Raw genomic sequence first — 22,576 nt, forward strand, 5'->3', positions numbered from 1 at the left:
TGTAAATAGAGAACAGGTGCACCTTACTTATATTGACTTACATATTGGATTTTAGGTAATTAACTTATTTTTCTAATTATCAGACTCAAGGATTCTGAGACAGAAACACCTTATCCACTTTATCCTGCTGCACATTTTGGTCCAAAACTGCTATCATCCCTCCTTAAGTTCCATGCCCCTCTCATGTTTTAAAAGCATTATAAAAATTAACTCAGCACTTACACCTGTAACACCACTGTGCATTAGTAGCATGAAACCATGAAGAAGGCCTAATTTTATTGATGGAGGAGTTATGTTCCCTGATTCTGGCCTTTGGATACCACAGGGTCTGCTAGTACTGCTCTTCTAACTTCTTCCAGTGAGTCACCAGGGGTCAGAAGTGAAGAACACTGTAACACTATAACACCAGATCCAGGTTCATTAATTTGTACATGCTCAAGGAAACCTCACAGTGCCCTAAAAGGAATGTTACTCCTTATCATCTGATGAAAAAAAAATAAAATCCTTTAGTGATTCATCTGTCTCTTAAGACAATCCTCTTCTCTTCAGCCTCTTCTACACAGTAACACGACTGTAAGTCATTTGAGACTTGTAATATTATAAAGCAAAAATGTAAGATTTTAAAAGATTTGAAAACTAAAATAATTGCCAAGTAGCCTCACCATTGCCTGCTTCCTTAGGGGCAAACATACCTCTTTTTGCAAAGCATCCTCAGGTTGTGAAAGGAGTTGAACTGCTGCTTCCCTTTCAAATGTCTTCCCAGGGAGTGGTGTAATCTCCAGAGGGGATGACCTCTCTGTGGGGTGTTCATTGACGGAAGTCAGTTCAGAGCTGTTTTTATTCAAAAGGCTTTCCACCTTCCCAGCCACCCCTTTCTTTTCAGCAAAATCTTCTTGGTTATCTCCATCATCACCCGTGGAAGTGTTGAAGCCATTTTCACCTGCCACTATCAGGCCCCAGTCAGCATAATCCATACTGTCCTTCTGCTCATGTTTGATGCCCACCTGAAAGGGGTCCTGCTCCAACTCTTTATAATCATCAATGTATTCAGGTATCTCCTCAAGGCTGGGATCTTTGCCAAGCAGAGACAGCTTCTTCAGGCTACTCACTTCCTCTGATGGCTCATTCTGGAGTCCCACAGAGTGGACCATGCTTGGGATCACTTGCCCAAGCCCTAGCAGTGAGGCTGGCCTCTGAGAAGGCCTCAGCACAAAGGTAATGTAGGACTTGACAGTTTCAATTTTTTTAGGCTCACAATTGTCCTTGTGTTGGCAGTTGACGATGTAACAGCGCCGTTCAAACATCCAGGACAAGTCACAACCGGAGAGGTCACAGCACGCCGCGATGCAGTCGGACACGGACAAAGCGTGAGGAACTCGCATGATTTTAGTGGTTTCTAAGTTGGGAGATATTACTGCACCTGAGTATGTGGCTCCTTCTCTGCACTGCTCACAACTGGAACCTGAAACAACACCACCAACATAAGGCACAGCACTACATCCAAGTGATAATAGAGTTTATTGTGACCGTAAATAGCTTTCAAGATAGAGACACGTGGTATCCTGTTTAGAAGAGCTCATTTCCTTTTACTAACATCATCACTACCTTTTTAAGCATGTCCCTTTGCAGTAAAAATTGTACGTTAGAGGATTTTTCAGTGTAGGACCTTGACATATTTTGTAGAAGTAACTTTTACTCCTGTGCTACAATTCAAATACATAGAGATGAAAACAAATTGCCAACAGTTAAAAACAAGAAAAGAGCAGAGAATAAAAAACATACAACACCAAAAAACCAAACCAAACAAAAAAAAACCAAACCCAAAACCATGCAGTACCTTCATTACTCCTGCAGCATGTTCCTACTGGGATCTTTAGAAACATGTTTAGAAATAAAACTCAAATAAGATGCTGTAACGTCATTTTTTCACTTGAGAGAGAAGGGAGCAAAACTCTAAATAGGAGAAAGATTTGCCATCTCATCTGAATGTCATGAAGAGTTCCTCACCCCAACATACTCACTGATCTTAATATAAAACCTGGATCAATTTCTCAAACTTCTGCTGCTTTACCCACAAGTTCATGTGAAAAACTTAGAAGAGCTTGCTCCAGTATGGAGCTCTTTCCTTCATTTCCAGTAACGCTGAAATTTTTTAACATGACATCGGAATAATTTTCATAGCACATTACAGACTGAGAGTGAAATGGTTAAAAAAAGCATGAATCAACATATTACATATTCCAGTCAGTTTTTAACATCTTTTCTAGGTGTTTTTTCCCCTGCTTATAACTGCTCTTCATAATTCTTCTCCCTAAAATCTGATTATGTTTCAAGAAAGTTGAGTAAAGCCAGAAAATTATTCTCTTTGGTTTTCAACTGGAATTGCTATCTCAATGAATGAAAACAAACATGCCTTCGCTGTGGAGCTAACACAGGAATGGAAGACAAAGCTGACTTTGCTTGCTTTCTATCTCATTATTCACAATAGGAAAAATGAAATCAAGGGGTAGGAATAGGCTGGCAATAGGGGTTAGGTCAGAATATGAGATGCAGAGATATTCCAGCACCACATTACAGCTCCCACCACCTCATCTGGGCTGAACTGCAGCACACTCCTTCACAATACATGGTCTGAATATAGCTATCAAAATTTATGTGCAGAGTCAAACTGCCTGGGAAGAATGTAAAGCTTGCAAAGTAGGTTAGTTCAATGCAAAAAAACAAACAAACCCAAATCAAACAAACAAAAAAATTGCACGATATACTGAGGGACAGAGAGGGCAAGATGGTATGATGGTTTTGCAGAGCTAGCTGTGTGGGGTAAGGAAGAACATGAAATGAAACAAATTTTAAAGAAGATTGATATATGCAAAAATATAGCTGAATAGGAAGCTGACAAAAAGGATAAGAACTTCAAGAACCATTTTTCTGACTGCAGCTGCTCCTACACACAGAACTAGGATGCTGTCAACTGTTCCACTTTACACTTTCAGTGAAAAAAATCTACCCAGGGAAACGTGCACTTAAAACAACCTATCCTGTTCTTATACAGCCCAAACATAAAGTATCCTTATCTGTACCCAGAAGATGCTCAAGATTTCTGCATTTTTTTTCTGTTACACTGCATATAAACATTTTCTCTACATTCCCTTTTACCTCCAAGAACATAAGACGGTGGCAGAGACTCAGAATTGCCATCACAAGTCTTTTGTTTAAGTTGTCTGCACAACTTAGAACAGGGGAGCCAGAAAAACTGTGGGTTAAAATGAAGTACAGGAGTCAGGCCTCCCATTCAACCATTCTGTCTTTTTGCAGCTCAAATGCATTTAGTTAATCCCATAAATCAGTAGAGAGATGAGTAACAGGCCTTTAAAAAGGGAAAACAGAAACATGACTCTGTGCAAATGTGTAATATCAGGTCAGTAACAAATCATTACAATGAATACTTTAGGAACAGCACTATTAATGTGGGCCAAAAAGCTCCTTTGATGGCTGTTTTCATCACCCCCTCCTCTTTAACTTATTCCTGAAATAGAACGCGAAGAGTATGTTTAAAAAAAAAAAACAAACCTGAAGGTTTCACTATTTATTTGCTCAGAACAGAATGACCAATAGTTCTTGCTTAAGAGACAGGCCTACACAACCGGGACACTGCACAGCTCTAACCTGAGGCCAGACTTCAAGTCCTCAATCAACTTCAAATCTCACTGCACCACTTTCAGTTTGACACATCAGTTATCACACTGCAGAGTCAACATCCCTCAAGAGTCATGGTGCTTTTTCAACCACAGAGAGAAACTTGTCCAGCATATTTCTAAGATGATACATGAACCTAGATCTCCCCAAGTACGCAACCTAGCCACAAACCTTGGCTACCTGCTTTTGCAAATGTGAGAGGGTTTCATCCCAACAAGGAGCAGAAAAATATCCCAATGTAATGGAAGTTTCATCTTGCTTTATCTAGCATTACACCGGAGTTGAATTGTAGCAGTAGGTGTGCAAGAAAGGATGAATTTATCAAGCTCTTTTGGCCTCATACTGGGTGTGTTGACTTCACATGAAAAATATGTATGATGTACTTAGAGTGAACTTGATCTGATCTCTAATTTCATATTCTCTTACATCTCATCTCCAGTTTGCAGTGGACTCAGAGATAGCAAGGTGTCTTATTTACAGAAAATTTACCAAAGGTGTGCAATATGAAAGGTCACTTAGTAACATTTGTATCTGCTACAGTACTACCCACTGTGTGAGATCATAGCACAACTATTTTATTTTAGTAAACTGATCTCACGTATTACACCTCTGTTCTACTCCGACCACTAATGGCAAAACCCAGCATCATGCAATTCTGTTTCAGTAGAACTCATTCAAGTTACCAACAGGAAAACTGATTCCCTTTATTAACCCCCCCCCAAACCCTCTGGAACATGAGTCAAAAGCCTAAAACTTCTGCAAGCAAAGTGTTTCCCTTCCTCTTAGCTGCAACCTGTTACATCTACAGCAGGACAACACTGACATATCCAGAGACCTAGTCAGACAAGATGGTTACCATTAAAAAAAACCCCAACCTGTATCCCCTACCAAAATCCTAACAGAGTCACAGTGTGGAATACAGTTTCATTTTAAAGAGATTCACTCCTTTAATGAGGGAACATCCACACGTTTCTTTGAGCTTCACACTTCTGCTCCTTCACATCTTGGAGCATGAGTCCATTGATGTCAGGAGCCCATCAGGAACACAGCTCTGTGTCTGATATATAATTGTCCCCCTGTTGCAGTTGGCTGGAGACCATTCCTCAAGTGGACATGGAAACCTAAGAGTCTCTCTCCCCCGTGCTCACACAGCCACAAGCACTTGAAAGATTTGCCAGCAAGTATTCTTTAGTCAGTCAGTAGAAAATTGACCGTGTACTAACACTTAGGTGATCACAGCTCATCACCCCAGCAGAACTATCCACTCTGTTTGCTTTCCCTAGCAGCAAACACTGCAAGAAGAAGCAGAAAGAAGTGGCAAGAGGAAATGTACAGTAATAGAGAAAAGCTCAGATTCAGATGTTGCACCAAGAAATGTCACATTTGACCAGAATCCCATTACCTTTTTGCTGGCAGCACAACATTGTGAGCCCCCATAGCACATTATTCTCACAGCCTAAAAGCCTCTCAACTACCTGAGCATGGAGGATCCTATATCAGTTTGCTACAGGAAGAGTAGGATTGTCCCTTTTTTCTTGCCATATGCTCCATCTACTGTCATTTAACAGCAAACTAGTTCTATTCTGGTTTTAGGCTTAGTGATCTTTTTTTAAATCTATTCAAGTAATTTTTATCTCACTTGGTGAATTTTGAGATGAAAGACATCGCATCTGTAAAAAATAAGTTTTGTTTTTTCCTACTACCATTAAAACACACTGAAACAATTTTGATAAGTTTCTTGAAGCAAAATAAAAGTAAATTTTTCATTTTAGTTACAGTCATCTAAGAGGAGAAATTAAAATTCCAATTTTCAAGCAAGAGATAATTTCCACAGCAGAGCTATAAACCCCTGCAAAGCACACTTCATATCATAAATGATGAAAAAGGCTTATACTCAATCAGCTTTGGTAATGCTCTACCGAGGGTACTGTCCTTGAAACCAAAAAATTAGTAGTAGAATTGACATCAGAACATTTCAACATCTGAACTGTCACTTCATTGGTTCCTCACAGCAGCTAACATCTCTGCACACCATGAATGCATTTTCATTCTTTTACTTCAGGCTGCCCTGAGGTTGTCTCTCATGTCTTTAAACACAAATACATATGCAATAACAAAGGCTATCAACAGTAAACATCTGCAAATACTATCTGCAAAGCCTTTATGGTCTTTACAGCAGTCTTCACACTTCTTTTGTCCAGAATCTGTCAAGGCATCATAATTAGTTCAGTGGGTCTGATCATCCTTTCCAAGTATTGTTTTCATTCCATCAACTGTTATTGTCCCTGTTTGTCGCTGATAAACCAACTAAGTGCTATTTAAAAAGAAGGAAAAAAAAAAGATAATAATAATAAAAAAGGGTAGATGCATAGCCGCAACTATTGCATCTCTCCACAAGGAAACACCAGACCACTTCCAATGGAGGCATGGACAATGTGAACTAACCTGGCATATGGCGTAACTCACTATGATCTCAGAGATCATAATCAAGCACTACACCATCCTGTATCTCTGGAAAGACCTGTGTGAACCAGGACACTAGAACACATAGGCATGGTAGTATAAGTAACAAAGAATGCACCACGACCCCAGGGCAGTGGTTCCACTGTCATTTCAAAGGCACACCCACATCATAAAGTGTTCCTTGAAGCTCCTGGCCTGGGTTTTACATGTTAGACACGTAGGAAGAAAAGGGTATTAATATTTTTCAAAGTCCAAGACCAGTAGTACTGAAACGTGTTGAAAATTGAGGGCTTGTAATATATTTAGAAACACCTTCTGCTAGAGTAAAGAAAAGGACATTGGTGAAGGCTATCAAGGAATATGGGAGGCCATATAATCTACATCTGGGCTACATGGATTTGAAAACAGGAGAACAGATGACACAAGACCTATTACTGCAATTACCTGGTAATTGCTGTTTATATTTTTGTTGGAGTGGCTAATCTCAAAACAAAGCACACAACACACACACAATACGACAAAACCAAGAGTCAGCCGCGAGAATGCTATTCATAATATTTGCAGAAATGCATTTTAACAGCAGTATTTGCAAGGTCTGCTTCAAATGCCAAATTAAATATGCCTGCTCAAGATGAGAGCTAGACTTAATTGCTTCCAAGATACTGGACTCACAGTTGCAAAGTAAACTCACTTTTCTGTGCTGGAAAACAATGTCTCCTCTTTCTCATAGAGAAAAAAGAAATTGATACATTAGCAAAAAACCATTAGTTAATGGCCAGAATAATTGAAATGTATTTCAATATATGCTGCTTTCATCAATAAATGGATTCAAAAAACTGAAACAAGATTATAAGCACACTAAGGAATATGTATATGGATAAATTAGGAACTGCATTCAGAGATTTTGGAAATCAATCACCCAAAATGCATGAGATGTTGAGTGACAGAGGCATGGTATCCACTCATATCCATTGCTACACTCAGCTCAAGCCTCCTGAGAGGCATGCACATTAGTCAGTGATGGATATCTGTATCAATTAGGTTTATGTGGCACATCTTGGTACTAAGGGTGAGGGAAAATGGACAGCCAGAATGTCTTTGTGAGAAGACACCAGAAAATGCCCGATGTCAGGACAGAACCTGTTACAAGACTGACTCACAACTGGCTAAGGCTGACCCAAATGGATGGTAGCAGCTCCCCTGTGATAAAGCTTTACAAAGAGGCAGAAAGTCTGGCACAAGTGCAGCAGGCAGGAGAGAGGAGTAAGAAAATGTGAGAAAAGCCATGCTGTATACAGCAAGGTCAGTGAGGAAGGGGTAGGAGGTGCTCCAGTGCCAGTGCAGGGATTCCCCTGCAGCTGTGGTAAAAACCATGGTGATTCACCGCTTCATTGTCCTGCTGTGGTCCATGGAGATCCACACTGCAGCAGATACCTACCCCTAAAGGCCATGGAGGACCCCACCTTGAACCAGGTGTGTAAGCCCTCAGGGAAGTTGGGAACTCTTGCTTGAACTCCTGGCTGGAGCAGGCTCCTGGCCTGAACCCCAAGCCCATGAAGAGGACTCCACACAGAAACACATTTTCCAGCAGGACCTGTGACCCCACACGGGATCCTCACTGGAACAGCTTGTTCCTGAAGGACCTTCATGCGAAAAGGTGGTGTAGTTCTTGAAGAGTGTGAGCCTATGGGAAAGAACCATGGGCTCAAGAAAGAATAATTGGGAGTAAAGTTGAATATAGAAAGATGGGAGAAGTGAGAGCAAGGTGTTTTTATAGTAGTTCTTACTTCTCATTATCCTGCTCTGCTTAATTGACAAGAAATTAAACAACTTTCACTAGGTCAAGTTTTGTCAGCTCTTGACTGTAACTGGTACATGAATGAGACACGACCTGTCTCAATCTCAATCTCAGTCCATGGAGCTTTTAATCTTATTTTTCTCTCCTATCTTGCTGAGAAAGGGAAGTGATAGAGTGACTTGCTGTGCACCTGGCAGCCAGCAAAGGTCAACCCACACATTCATTAAAATCAGTAAAACACTATTAGTCAAAAACTATCATGCACAAAATAAAACTAAACAAACATCACCTAAACAGGACAAAGCAGCCCACCTCAATTTCTTTTAATGAATCAGAGCATATTTTTCAACATCCTTCCAACATTATTCATCAGTGAGGCTGTTTCTCTCTTCTCTCAGTGATGGAGTATCAAGCCTTCTTTCCTATATTAAGTCAGTCTTCTCCTTATCTTAAATTAAAACAAGTGTTGAGATAATCTGAGTTTTTTTAAAGAAAAGGTAACCTTTAAAAGCACAAGTTCATGTGCAGAAAAAACCTGCAGAATGAACATTTAGCAAATTCCTGAGTGCCAGTCAATTCACCTTAAAGCCAGCACTGAAAAGAAGCCCTTTAGAAGAGGTAAGCATTTACTGATACATTGTAGCAAACACATCCTGGAAATTAGAAGGAATCTCCCAGTTTAAATTAATATTAATTGGATTAAAAATACTGCAAATTACTGAGATGGAAATAAATACTAATATTTTTATTAAAATAATATGAGCTATTAGGTTATATTATCCTCTGAACACTGTGAACTGGTAGTTGAGATACAGGTAGAGGCTTGAAGTACAGCCAGCATTTTGAGAGCAATGGTCTTGTTCTCAGATAAGCCAAGAGAGCATAGCAAATTTGCAATTAAAAACAGATAACTTCCTATATGCATGTGGAAGATGTTCTAATCTGCTAACAATTAACAGTATTACCACAAGCATGAAACTGTGACATTCTCTACAGGCAAATTTCAGTATTTACTGCACAATACTGTCTTCTGCTGAAGTTGCTGTGGTTTTTTTTTTTCCTAAAGATGCTACTATAGACCCTACAGCAGGTATTCAGTATCTCATAGGAGAGGATTTTATTCACAAAAAGCACACTTCTTCATTACAGCAACCAAAAACTCAGCTCCATGTTATCTTCAAAAAGCTTGGCACTATGAGATCCTCTTGGTGATCTTGATGATTACCTCAAACACCACCTACAAGCTCAGACATAGGTAATGACTACCCCCCTCAGCTGTAGGCTAATATCTATCCCCTTTAATCCAACTTTTCCAAATTCAGCAGTCAAATTAAGCTTTAGCAAATTAATCAAGTCTCTCTTTCATGAAACAGCTCATTCTGTTATAACTACAAGAAGTAAGAGCCAGACAGCAGTGCATTATTTTCTCCATTTCTGCTAATATGGTTACTACCAGTACCAGCAGAGACAGAATTCAAACAATATTTTTTTAAGGAAATAAACCCCACTTCTTAATATATTTTTCTTCAGTTACCATATCAAAACTACCTGCACTAGATTAAGTCTCTCTATGACTGAACCAGTATCAACTATCATTCTTCATCTTTCTGGTTATGGAAATAAATTACCTATTCCTGTGGCTGAAGCAGAAATGTACAGGACTTTCCCGTTTTTGAAAGGATAGATATGTTTGTAGAGAGTATGATGAGGTGAGAGATGTGAACCAGTGCACTCATGCTACTCATATATAAACCACCTTATGATAATTCAGAACAAAAACGTAGCTCACAATGCAAGCAACACATTATTCTTCAATTGCTCTCCTGCAAGTGAAAAAGCGAGAAAACTCTTTGAACTCTCCCACCACCCACTCTTGCCCCATGCATCTTCCCCAAAACAGCCTGCTGAAATTGGCTTCAAACATCGACTCACAACTGCCCTCCTCCATTGCAACTTACGAAGCTGTAACTTACCAAAGCTTTTTGCACTGAGGAATCACAGGATTTCCCAACTTTTGCCTTATTCATATTTATTTCACAGCTGTACACACACTCCAGGAGTATTACATTCATTTGTTCTGTCTGGATGATTCAAACACAGGAGAAGTACTCCTACCTGTTATTGTCCACAGGAACAGGCAGAGTACACCAGGTCCAAAGGCCATGCTGCACCAGGAAGGCAGTGACAGCCGCTTTTTCAGCCAGTGGTGTGGGAGATATAGGTCTTAATGCTGCGGTTTTTTTCTAATACTGTTTAATGCCCTGCTGTGGCCATCAAGCACTGAAACAGACAGCACAGGAAAAATTAGGTCAGATGTGAGCATTAGAATTAGAATTAATTAGAATGTCACAGTTAAAGACAATAGACAGGTGACATGCAGGCTTTATTATTACTTCCTGACTTCTTGATGGATGACATAGTAGATCAGGCATGCTGAAGATACAGAACAAGCTACCCACCTGGAAATCTTTTTCTCTAGATATACGGAAACACCCCAGAAATATTTGCACTCTTCGCCTCCAGTACCTCAAACCCCACAAATGTTCTGTCTGCAGTTATCCAGACCCTGGTTTAGCTGTGACTTCAAACTAGCAGGTACTTTAAACCAAGGAATCACAGACAGTATTCTCCATGCTAAAATCCATGCAGTGTTAAGTCAGCTTTTGAGTGCTCAAGCTATTCTTTCCCAGCTATCAAGGCAATGCAAGCAGAATTTCTAGGCAGACATTCCTTGTCAGGACACTAAATTCTCCAAGTAAGGTATCCTGAGCAACAAACAGATGTAAGGAATGAATAGTTCAAAGCAACATTACTCATGCAAGACTCATGCAACAAAAAAAACCAGTTTAGCCAAACTCCCCCCATATAAAGGATCCTAAATGGATGCTTGACCAAGAGACACTTTTGTAAATGAAAACACAGGTAGTGTTTTTTTCAGTGAACAGCCCTTTTCAAGGCAGAGTAGCACACATTCATTACATGACTTTCGTATTTCAGCTGCCTGTATCTACATGTGATAGAAATGCTGCTAACTGGCTGCTCTTGGCAGGTTCCTTGCCACACATAATTTTATATGATGAAAAACCGCCTAGGTTTTTTCCCTTGCAAAAGGAAAAATAAGTTACTTAGAAAAGCCAGGGCTGACTGAACTAGATTAGAAACCCTAGCAGCTCAGCAGTTGGACTTTTGCTCTCTGAAAAGGGATCCTTTATGGGTGGCATGTCTCTAAGTCACACAAACAACTGGACTCTGATCTGTAACTTGCACTTCTGTGACTGACCACAGCGTTTGCAAAGCAAGACATGTATTTATCTCAAGACGAAAGGGACCAGATGTTTGTTTTAGATGTTAGGAGTTCTATCAAAAGCTGAGTGGATCAACTGATGGAATAAATATTCCTCCAGTTAGTTCACTAAAGAGTTTGGCTGCCTCCCTGAGGAAGCTGGACCAGCACAAGCCAAGTGAACAAGAACAGGTCGCTTAACCCGATACAGAGTATAAAAACTAAACAACTAACAAAAAAATTTAAAAGACAGCAATGAGCCTGAGCTAGCTTCAACTCACATGTCCCATTCCACTGACAGAAGATGCTGTGATGCTGGGATTATAGAAATCAGTGAAGGGAATCATATTGGTATTCAGATAAAACTGCATATTGCCACTGCTACATTTTGCCAAGTATAATGGATTTTGCATTGTGATTTCAGCATACTCCGTATTGCTTCACTAAATCAGAAATCCCATGTCACAGTAAGTATCTCCAAATAAGGAAGTCTGATATTAGACATTGCATTATTTTTACTCTTATTAACTTTCCAAAAGCCTGATCCTTGACTTCTTGTTTTGTTCTATCCAACATAAAACAAAATCCCCTTCCTAAGGCAGCTGCCTTAGTGAGGAGTAAGCTGGTCTCCCAACCTATTCCTATGCTGCACAATTAGAAAAATTATCTCTGATCACAGAAAAAACCAAACAAACCCAAAACAACAAAATACCAGACAAACACACATTACTGCTTCTCAGTATGTCGCTATTTCAATATCTGTAGTTAGATGTCCTCTCAGAAAGCAATTCCTGCCAGAGGAGCTGTGCTCCTCTGCAGCAAATTTAGTAAGGCTTGACCTGAGAAAGAGTAAAAGATTGTCTGGATGCTTCCAGGTACTACTTCTATGATACAAAATTTTAAGACCCAGGGCCATTTTTGCTTTCTTGCATTACCTAATTGCTCCTCTGTCCTTCCATCAAGTATAGCCTTATTCAGTTTTGTAGCAGACAAAAAGACCAAAAGTTCTTATTTTCTTTAAGCCAAGTCATTCTAAATGATCCCCTTATGCAGCCACTGTAACAGCCACTGAGCAGGGTCAGGGTACAGGACCATTGGCAACTGAAGAGAAACAAGCACTTTTGCACAAGAGGGAAAGTGTCAGTCCTGAAGGTCCCACAACATGGAGCCTTGTATTTTGATTTCACTGCAAAGGTGAAGCGAATGGAATTGCTTAATTTCACACTGAAATGTACTACGGAGATTAACACAACCCATCCATAGAATGGTTGAGGTTAGAAGGGACTTCTGTAAGACACCTTATCCACACCCCTCAGGTCAAGTGGGGTAGCCTGGAGTTGGCTCTCAAGGGCCATGTCCAGACAGATCCAGTACCTCTGAGGATGGAGACTCCACAACCTTCCTGGACAATCTCCCAGTATATGGTCACCATGAGAAAGTCTATTTATCCAGACCTTAGTTTTGCAGACAGGGATCTCCAGCTGAAGAGAGATGGCTTCTTTAGCCTTTCCTTAAGCTGAATCCAGCAGCATACACTTGCCCATGTACATTTATTCTAACACATTACTCGAAGTGATTATTTTTATTTGGTGCTTTATTTCAGACACTCAAACTAAACCAGAAAGATATACAGAGCGTAAAATGTTTACAGGCTTCATCTTGCAATGGTTTTTGAAACATTCCTTCAGATTTTGAGAAAAAACAGAATAGCAGAAGTATGCTATATTCCTACTAAATATCCCCATTTTATTAGCACAAACCCCACCCAAGTACTTCATCCTTGAGGGAGAGAAGAGATTATTATGGTAAGATCACAATTTCACATACAGCCTTTTTCTTGTTTCTATGGAAATCCTTCTAGACTTGGAAAAGTTGTTAGACACAAAAAAAAAAAAAAAAAAAAATATTTGCATAAGAACTTACTCCTGCAGATAAAGGTTTTTGAGATACTGTGCATTTGCTGTAACCTTCACCCATTCCCAGAACAGCTAAATGGACCAGATGCCTAAGAGAGACTTTTAGTTCTTTAGCCTAAGGAAAAATGCATCAGGCTTGGTATCAGAACATCACAAGGTAAAAATTAACCACAACCAGAGGCGGAAAAATACTTTATTTATTTTACGGGCCTTTTCCTCTGCAAGGCCAACTCTACAATCTCACTGCCACTAAAAAGAGACAAGTAGCAGCTTCTTTTTACCATAGAACAGTTTCCTGAGGAGTCCACATAATAGCAACACTGACATGAGAGTCCACATTTTAGCAACACTAAGAAAAACACTGAGAAATGGTGCAAATTATCCAGACTTTTTCAATGTTACTTGTCCCAGGTTCAGAACCAAAAGTTCCTGAAGCAAATGGTCATGGATTTGGTTGTTTGTTTTGGGTTTTTGTTTGTTTGTTTGGATTTTGTTTGGTTTATGTTGTTGTTGTTTGTTTGTGAAGTTTTAGGGGTTTGTTTGTTTGTTTGTTTTGGCTTTTTTTATAATTTATATTAAGAAAACATGACTTAACAAAGCTGCAAAATGCTAGACTTTGGACCACATGTACAATCTTCACTGAATCCTGATGGGACACACCATGTGAGGATACAGTGAATGCACAAAGGCAGCACTGTGTCCTCCCATGCTCCATTGTGGCTCCACATCTATTGATGTTTAATTTCCACATAATAAAAGAGCTCACATTCACTGCAACACTAGCTTGTGCTTCCTGATATTAGGATCAAGCTCAGATACAAAGCACACCCAGTCACAATTCAGTGCACAGCTTCTGACCCACAGATGAGAACAAAGCTACCAGACACTGTGTGCCTTCTTGAACTGTTAAAACAGCAAACAGTGCTGCAGTGTGTGCATGCAATGCTCCTCTTATCTTCCCCACGGTACTTTTCTGTTCCACACAAGTGCAAGTTTCATCACACAAACACAAGACATATTAAAATTTAAGGTGGCCAGCCCTGAGATCCCAGCAATTAAAAATAACTAAGGCCACAAGATTATTTTGCTAGCTGCATCTCTATCCTTCGCATATAACACAAAGCCTGTTATTTTTATAACAACACAAGCAGATAGCATTGCTGGTAATTACTTTGGCATTTCTTGGCTCTTAAAAGTTCAAGTCTGACTTGCACTCTTAGCTAGAAGAGGGATGGCAACCTTGAGCAGCAGGTATGGTCAAAACAGGTATGTATTATACATATATTGCCTTACCCTGAAAACTATGTTTTTCTGTTCCAGCTGGCAGCTTTTGGCAGGGCTCAAGGCAACAGGATAAGAGAAAAGTCTGAACTGATCCCTCTATACAAACATTTTGACTCCATGACCTTTTAAACATTCACAGCTGCTGATCAGGACCACATCTTTTATTAGCTAACACATGAACTACAACAGATTTCCAAGGAAAGGAATTACCTCCATATTCCTCTTTTCTTCCACGTCAAATCTCACTCTGCATTTTGGTTCACCTTAACTTTAAGGCAGACTCAAGTAATTTTCTCCCATAGAGAGAGAAAGGGGTCAGCCAAGCAGAACTATATTGCCACTTCCTACACATAATTAGGCCAGGGCTATTAGCAGTAAGACGTGTACAGACTGAATTACCTGTGTCTGGGAATACATTCAAATCCTTCAGCTGTGGAACTGCAAAGAGAGCATAAGGTAGTATGCTGGTGCTCCACAGAAGGTGTAGCAGAATCCCTGCATGCCAACAAAACCAGAGACAGGGACAAATGGTGCCATGAAGGCAGTCAGAGAGCACTGCCTGGCAGCAGAAACCTCCAGGAGAATGAGGGGCCTGAACACCGGGCCCAGCCACACTGGCATCAGTGAGAAAGGCAGGCAGGAGATCCTTGCCTCCTTGCCCTTCTGGTCACCAGCACAGCTAAGGAACATATCAAAAGAAATAATGAAACAGCATCCAAAACTCAAGCCACAGTAAAGTAAATCTCTATTTTTGAACTGACAGCATTTCCTTTATAAAGCAGCCTGGCTGAGTAAATGAACATATAACCACACTTAATGAAAGTGTCTACATGCATAAACACACACACATACACACATATTTGTCAGCCTTACTATTAAATGTAGTACAAAACAATCCTTCAGGAAATCCACCTCTCATGAAGAATTAAAATTAGTTATTTTATAAGTTATGGTACCTGCATTAGTACCTGAGACAGTTACTTAATAGCTAAGCATTAACATTGCATAAATACTGCAGAAGGAAAGAAAATTAAACTTCATGCCAGTAGCATTTGTCCCTAGTAACAGAGAGAAATACTCAGGACACGTGCAGCCACTAGGACTTCTAACAATAACATATGTTGCCTGAACACACATCATCAAAACTGCCACAAGTTAGGCATCTAAATAAAGGAGATAATTTTCAAGCCCTTCAGCAGATGTGGAAGGTATTGCAGAGTCATCAATGCTTATGACCTGTGCAAAGTCACCTTCCTCTCACACAATTTGCTAACAATAGGTACCTATACTTGAAAACAAAACCATGACTTCTGATGGAATGTTATTGCAGCTGCAGGATATAACTATAATTGCAAATGTCTCTCTGCTTTATTAACAGGGTCTCCCACAGGTCTTAGTGAAGGCTGACATTAGATTGGTATTACGTCCCAACTCTATCAATTTCCTCAGTCAGATCCAGGACACAAACAGCAAGGTAATGGTGATAGAACAACAAACTGAATAGCTGAATATGTTCTCCCATGTTCAGCTGGATTGGATATGTGCTCAACTAGCTCCACTGGTAACCACAGCTCTGTCAACTGCTAAGTGACACCAAACAGCCAGACAAAGAGAAAAGAGCAGTGCTGCACAGAAGGAGCAATTTTATTATACAAGATCACAGGAAATCTGCTACAAGATCTCCTTCATTACAACTGGGGTGGAGAGTGCAAACAATAGTGGAAATGCTAAAGCTGAGAGGGTTAGCAGGGGTATATGGGGTGAAGAGCTATTGACAAGGAAGGAAATATTCTGAACCCACCAATGAATGGTGGAGCTACTCTGCTAAGGTATAAAAACACCATAATTAGTGTCAGGATTGACATGTTTCACGATTGTTACTACTTAATCTTCAATACAGACATTTGCATAGCCCTGAGGTCAGACAGCCCAGCAAGGAGGGAAGGCTAATCCAAAACTAACCCTTAGGAAAATTAATAGCACAGAGTGAGATCAGTTAACACCTGAGAGCCTTTCTCTCTACTCAACAGGCCAGACACATCAAAATACCTCTCTTCAGAAGGCAGTCAAACTGTTGGACAGCTCCTCTATACCATTAGACTCAGTTTCCATTTGTTTTCCACTTTCACAAGGACATAGAGGACAGAGAGAACTGATAAGTGAGGCAATCTACAAACACGTACTCCATGATGAAAATTAAGTGAGACCCATAAAGGGAGAGCTTGAAGGAACAAGATGGTATCTTGTGCCTTCCACAGCAGAGGTAAAGCAACCTTGCATAATCCTCTGGATTTTCATCTAGCCTGTCATTAGCCTTTCACGAAGGGTAGTTCAGAATGAATCTATCTATCTATCTATCTATCTATCTATCTATCTATCTACCTACCTACCTACCTACCTACCTATCTGTCTTCTAGTATTGAAATACTTTTTTCCCAACAGGAAAACAGGTGGCAGAAGAAAACTATCCAATGGGTGTACATAACATCGGTTTTGAGCTTTGTATGGAAAAAGCAAAATCAGATTTAGCAAACTGCCTGCAAAAAGACACGTACAACTGCAGAGAAGGTGGTAGAAATCTTCTTCAGTTTGCAGAATCCAAATTTTCTGCTGCCCAACTGCTGACTGAAGGCCTGTGTGACAAAGTTGTGTGGTCTCAGTCGACTGCCTGGTTCCTTCAAGTGCCATTCTGGCAGAAAGCAATTACACACAGCAGGCTGCACTGCACAGCAGGCTCCAGCTTGGTACTGAGGCATCTTTGTGCAGCTCAGGGACAATTTGCAAGCGCAGGCTGATGCTTCTGGAGAAACTTGAGGAAATTAAAAGGAGAGGTGCAAGAAAGATTCTCTCATGGACAGTTTAATCTGGATCACACAACTGCAAAGAACACAAGAATGTATTTATTTTGCACTTGCTCGAGGTCAAAAATGACTATATTAAAGCTATGAAAAGCTTTGCTATAGCATTGAGCTGCAACTAAGAGCAAATTTTTTCCACTTACATTCTACATCCTCAAATTAAAAGGAAAAATTACTTGATTCAAAATGCCATTATTAAATTGCAGTTCTTAGGATTTTGACAAATTTTCTTGAAGTGCCATTTCCTGAACTACAGTAATTACTGAAAAAAGTCTCAATCTTCAGTAGGGAAAAAACCCTCTCTCTACTGAAGAGAAAAATCCCACAATTTAAACCCACAAGATTCATGGTTTTCATAGACTGGTCAAGACTTTAAATATTGCCATTTTTTTTTTAAGAAAAACTTCATGGGGCAAAGTCATGACCACATTTAAATCAGTGCTAGGATTTATGATAACTTCAACTGTTGCAATTGATAATTCTGATATTTAGTATCTAATACTTAAAAAAAAAAAAAAAAAAAAAAAGAAAAATTACTCTTCTTGTAACATGATCTCTACCTAAGCATCAAACTAGTATTTGCAGACTGGTGACCAAAGTTTCAAACATACTATGCAGGATCCCCAGACACTGATCTCAGAAGTGCTGAATACAGAGATGATCACACTTCAAAGGAAATGGCAGACACTGTCTATCTTTGAAATGTAGAGGACAGCTGTCACATAAAACATGAGGGTGTCTCAAAAAAACCCAAGTTTGTAACCTCAGTCAAAGCAACACTAGCTACAGAAAGAGTTGCAAAAACATCTATGTTATTGTCTAGTGCAATTTGTTGCACTTAAATTAATGACTACATTTTACTTTGACACTCTAGCACTAATAGCACTCACAAGGCAAGCACTGTGAAGAAAGACAATGCAAAACTACTACAGTAAAATTTAAGTTTTACTGTAGAAGTTGTCTGAACCCACTTCCCTTACAGGAGATTCAAGCTTTTTGATTTATGGCCTTCAGGTGATAAATACTACCTTCATTAATGAACAAAGCACCGTACAGTAGGAGAAATAACAGCCTGACACTTGAAGTCAAATGGATGCACTAGGATGTTGGGTAATGTTTTTTGTATCATCCTATGGTGTGATAAAACCAGACTTAGAGGTGCATCTGATTTATGACAGCTTTCCAAGCTCTTCCCAGATTGATTGGCAGAGAGTGGATCAAGAAATATAAGTATTAACATCAACTAATTAATTAACCATTTCTGAGATTAGAGTATTGAACTCAGTGACTGCCTGAGATAAAATAACACACACTGCAGGAAAAAAGACTGCATAAGGGGCATGGATACAGCAGCAGACAGCCAGAAAAGCCCCAGTGTTTGAGATCAAGTACACAAACATTCTCTCCATTTGTCTTGCTATTTTATCACCTTCAAGAAAAGAGCTTGAGAGCAGTTGGATGCTGCAAATCCATTTCTAGACATGGGGAAGTCTTTTGACCCACATGACAAAGGCAAGTTTCTATGCCCATTGTTAGTCTGCTGCCCTGTAGAGAAAAATCTTGTCTGAAAGATTTTTTTCACTTATATACCCTTTAAGCCATTCATTGATTTCAACCAGAGAAGAACTGATTACCAGAAGGTAATTAAATTCTCATGACTTTTGTAAAATAAGCTAGGCCAGAGAAAACAAAACTGCAATTTGAACATCTTCAGGCTCAAACCTCATACAATGTGCCATCCAGTTTCCACAATTGAAAATGGCAGCCCATGTGTTGTGAAATCAGTCCAGTCTGTGGAAAGAGGAAGCAGCATGGCAAAAAAATGCAGAGGTACAGGGAAAGACAATGAAAAAATCAGGTTTTGACCTCAATAGACAACTTTACAGAAATTTAATTAACTCTCCTGTTCAGGAAATCACTTGCTTGTAATAAACAGCTAAAGCACATGTGCACACACAGACTCCCCTCAGATGCAAACTTATGGAGCCCAATCTCAGATAACTGAGTACATTTTACTTCTCTAAAATCCATCTGTATTTTATGAGGGGAACTCCTTGCAACATGCAAAGCAATTAACAAACTGTACAGAGAACAGATTTATCAAAGAAAATACATTATGATAGGAAATAACCTTTGAACTGTCTCTTCATCAAGGTTAACTAGCCTGAAAACTGGCATCAGACTTACAACATTTATATTATCACCAGCTGGACTGACTCAATTCCAATCTGCTCAGTAAAAAATCACATCATCCTGAAAAATACTCAGTGGTCATACCCTGGCATCATTCAGGAAGAGATTAGATGCTTAAATGGGAAAGCAACTATATCTGCTGTTAAATTAGATTATAAATTTGTACAGAAAGATACCTTGTGGCAGAAATTGAAAGCTAATAGCCTGACAGTAGGAAAGATTTCTCCCTGTGGGTACAATATCCATTACAATGGTTTTTGCCTTCTCCACTGTCCTGAAATTGGAGACTGCTGGATGAGCAGCACTTGTTCACAGCTCCACCTTTAATCACTGGTTTTCCATTAAGGATATACATTTAGTACCTCACATACTTACATATCAAAACTAGCATACATAAACCTTTCCCACACACTAAATGAAAGATCTGTAAGCAAATCTGTACCACTGGTATGCGTGGAAGCCCACAGAAAGCCTTTTCCAACATTGCAGAAAGTACAGCTGGGAAGGTTTAGAAAGACTCCACCTGAAACAGATAATTGTGTCTTTGCACATGGGTAGGAGAGAGAATAAACTGTTTTTAAAGCATTCCTGATGGAGATTTCACTAGCAGGTTCAGAAACCTGTCCATGGTAACTCCTCCATCTTCATGCCACTGAAATTAGCAGCCAGCTCAGACAGCATCCAAAACCAAAGTGGTGAGAGGTCAACACAATGCAAAGCTGAACCAAACTACAGCATCTCCAGGTCACCAAAACTTAGTCACCTCATGCAGTTTGTTAAAATCGACAGAATTACAGCTCACTGATACACAGCTAGTGAAGATAAAACAGATTAATAGTTGCATGTGTTCTCTGTGGGATCTGAAGTTTTCAGAAGTACTCCTTCAGCCCTCCACCACAGTATTCCCCAAAGGACATGGTGGGGAAAAGACTAAACTGGGCAAGCAATCCCTATGCACAGCATCCTTGACAGACCACCATGATCATGATTCCACTTATCTTAAACAATGTAATATCCAGGCTATACTGCATTCTCCACTGCCTTGTGCTTAGGGAAAAGCATCAGCCCAAGAAGCTTATAGACACCACTCTCACCTTACCTGCACCACTCAGACCTACAACATGCTGAGCAGCTCACCTCCCATCATCTAAGCTACCAAAATGAGTATAGACAGTATTATCTGTTAACTCTGGTTTTTACAGATTCAAATTTGGCTCAACACAATGTCTAACTGTGAAATATCAACTGCAACAGTCAAATTTTGTAAAACACAAGGACACTTACATGATACTTACATTTCTCAGAATTGTGTGGCTGAGGATCAGTCTCCAAGTACAAGACATTGCAAAGGCAAAAAGAGATAGAGAACCTACCCCAAAGAGTTTAATATATCAACTGCACTGTCTTGTCATGCAACCAGTGTGAGGAACATGACAGTGTTCCTGCAGTATAAACAGATAAGGGAGGAACAGAGGGCAAAACAGTTTGCATTTCATTTTGTTCCCTCAACTATCTGACTATTCTGCAATAGGCGCTTGAAGGGGGTCAGGAGAAGGATGGAAATGTTTCTGTATAGCAACCATCATGCAGATAACACCCCAAACTGCAGTGATATAAAAATCACACATAGCACTTTCTCCTGTTTAAGCTCTGTCCTGCTGCTCAGAATACAATCTAACAAAGCCTTTCACATACTACACATTAGCACCATTCTCAGCAGGCACATAAATACACGTCTGGGCTGTAACAAAAACACACTTTGACAGAAGACTGGAGGGCAGCTTCGTGAGAGCAATATTCATACGTTCCTTGGATACATAGATATCAACATATACACACACAGAGAACAACATAAAGCTATGATTTCTGATCTCGAATTCACATAGCTAAATGCACATGAATACCTAGGAAATACGCTATCAAAACTGATCCTTCATACATAAATAAATGCATCTATCTGCCAACACGCACACACATTTCCCTAAAGCAGCCCACTGTTGTATCTCCCCACGCTCCCGGCCTAACAGGTCGCACAGAATACACACTTTGCCTCATGCAGTCGGAGGGGTCAAGGAGTGAAGGAGAACTGCCTGGAAGACCGGGTGGCTCATCGCTGCCGCTGTCCCGCAGCCTTCCAGCCCGGCGTTCCCAGCTGCTTCCCGCGGAGCCCGGGCTGCGCCCCGCCGGGAGCCGAGGGCGGCTGCCCAGCGCTCAGCTGCGGAGCGCCTCGCCCGGAGCACCGGCTGCACTTTCCGCCCCTTCCCCACCCTCGCCCAGGCCGCGGCGGCGATCCCATCTCCTGGCGACCCTACCTAGCGGAGGGCGGGAGCCGGCGCCGCCCCGCCGCCCCTCCTCGCTCCCTCCCGCGGGTGCAGGGCGCCGGGAGCGGGCGTGGGGCCGGAGCGGGGCCGGGCTGGGCAGGGCGGGAGGTGCCGCCACCGCCTCCTCGCCGCTGCTGACTCAGGAGCAGGCGCCGTCCCTCACGCCGCTGCCGAGGGGCGGCCGCCGCGTTCCGCGCAGGATCGCTGCCCACAGCCCCGCCGGGCACGCACCGCCCGCCGCCGCGGCAGCAGCGGGCCGCACCAGTGGGCAGCCCTGGCACGGCAGGGAGGGCTGGGAGGCGGCCCCGGGCGGGGAGGTGGGGTCGGTCCAGCTCCATCCCTAGAGGGAGTCGGAGGGGTTCCTGCCGGCAGCAAGGCGAGGAGATGCCGCGTCTCCATCTTGAGGAGGGGGCGAGCGGGAGGCGCAGCCCCTGGGCACAGGGTCCCGCTGCCGTCCTCCCCGCCCGGCGGGACCGTGGTGGCACCTGCCACGGCATTGCGCCCACAGGGCTTTTACTGCTCCATGGACGCGACCTGGAGACAGAGCAGCGAGAGGTCTCCCAGGTCTGAAGACCTTCAGCAAGGGTCTGAAGGTGTTGAGCCACCAAGCTGTAGCGGGGAGGCAGCCGAGCTCTGCCTCCCGCCGCTTTGGGTGCCAGCGGCCGAAAGGCGACCACGGCACTGCTGCGGGTCTGCCAAGGGCCTCGAAGGTGGATCCCACGCCCAATCCCTGAGTGCAGGTCTCCCTACTTTTGCCACCTGCT

At 41.3% G+C, this 22,576-nt stretch overlaps 1 protein-coding gene across 2 annotated transcripts in view; it reads right to left on the reverse strand.

The window, feature by feature from the left end:
* Window positions 1–21,901, reverse strand: part of KIAA0319 (KIAA0319 ortholog) — a 54,407-nt gene extending 32,506 nt beyond the window's left edge. Inside the window, exons 1-3 of one of the 2 annotated variants that reach the window (XM_054284904.1) lie at window positions 21,804–21,901; window positions 10,073–10,237; window positions 693–1,462 (exon numbers count right to left, since the gene is read on the reverse strand). In XM_054284904.1, coding sequence (XP_054140879.1) covers window positions 693–1,462; window positions 10,073–10,121 — 819 coding nt within the window. In that variant the 5' untranslated portion in view covers window positions 10,122–10,237; window positions 21,804–21,901. Of the gene's footprint in view, window positions 1–692; window positions 1,463–10,072; window positions 10,238–12,538; window positions 12,556–21,803 lie in introns of those variants that run through there. The other variant, XM_054284905.1, reaches the window with a different exon arrangement.
* Between the last annotated feature and the right edge of the window lie 675 nt (window positions 21,902–22,576).

This window comes from Melozone crissalis, unplaced genomic scaffold (assembly GCF_028551555.1).
Source record: "Melozone crissalis strain CALT ecotype California unplaced genomic scaffold, PUWL_Pcris_2 ptg000042l_1, whole genome shotgun sequence".
Lineage (NCBI taxonomy): Eukaryota > Metazoa > Chordata > Aves > Passeriformes > Passerellidae > Melozone > Melozone crissalis.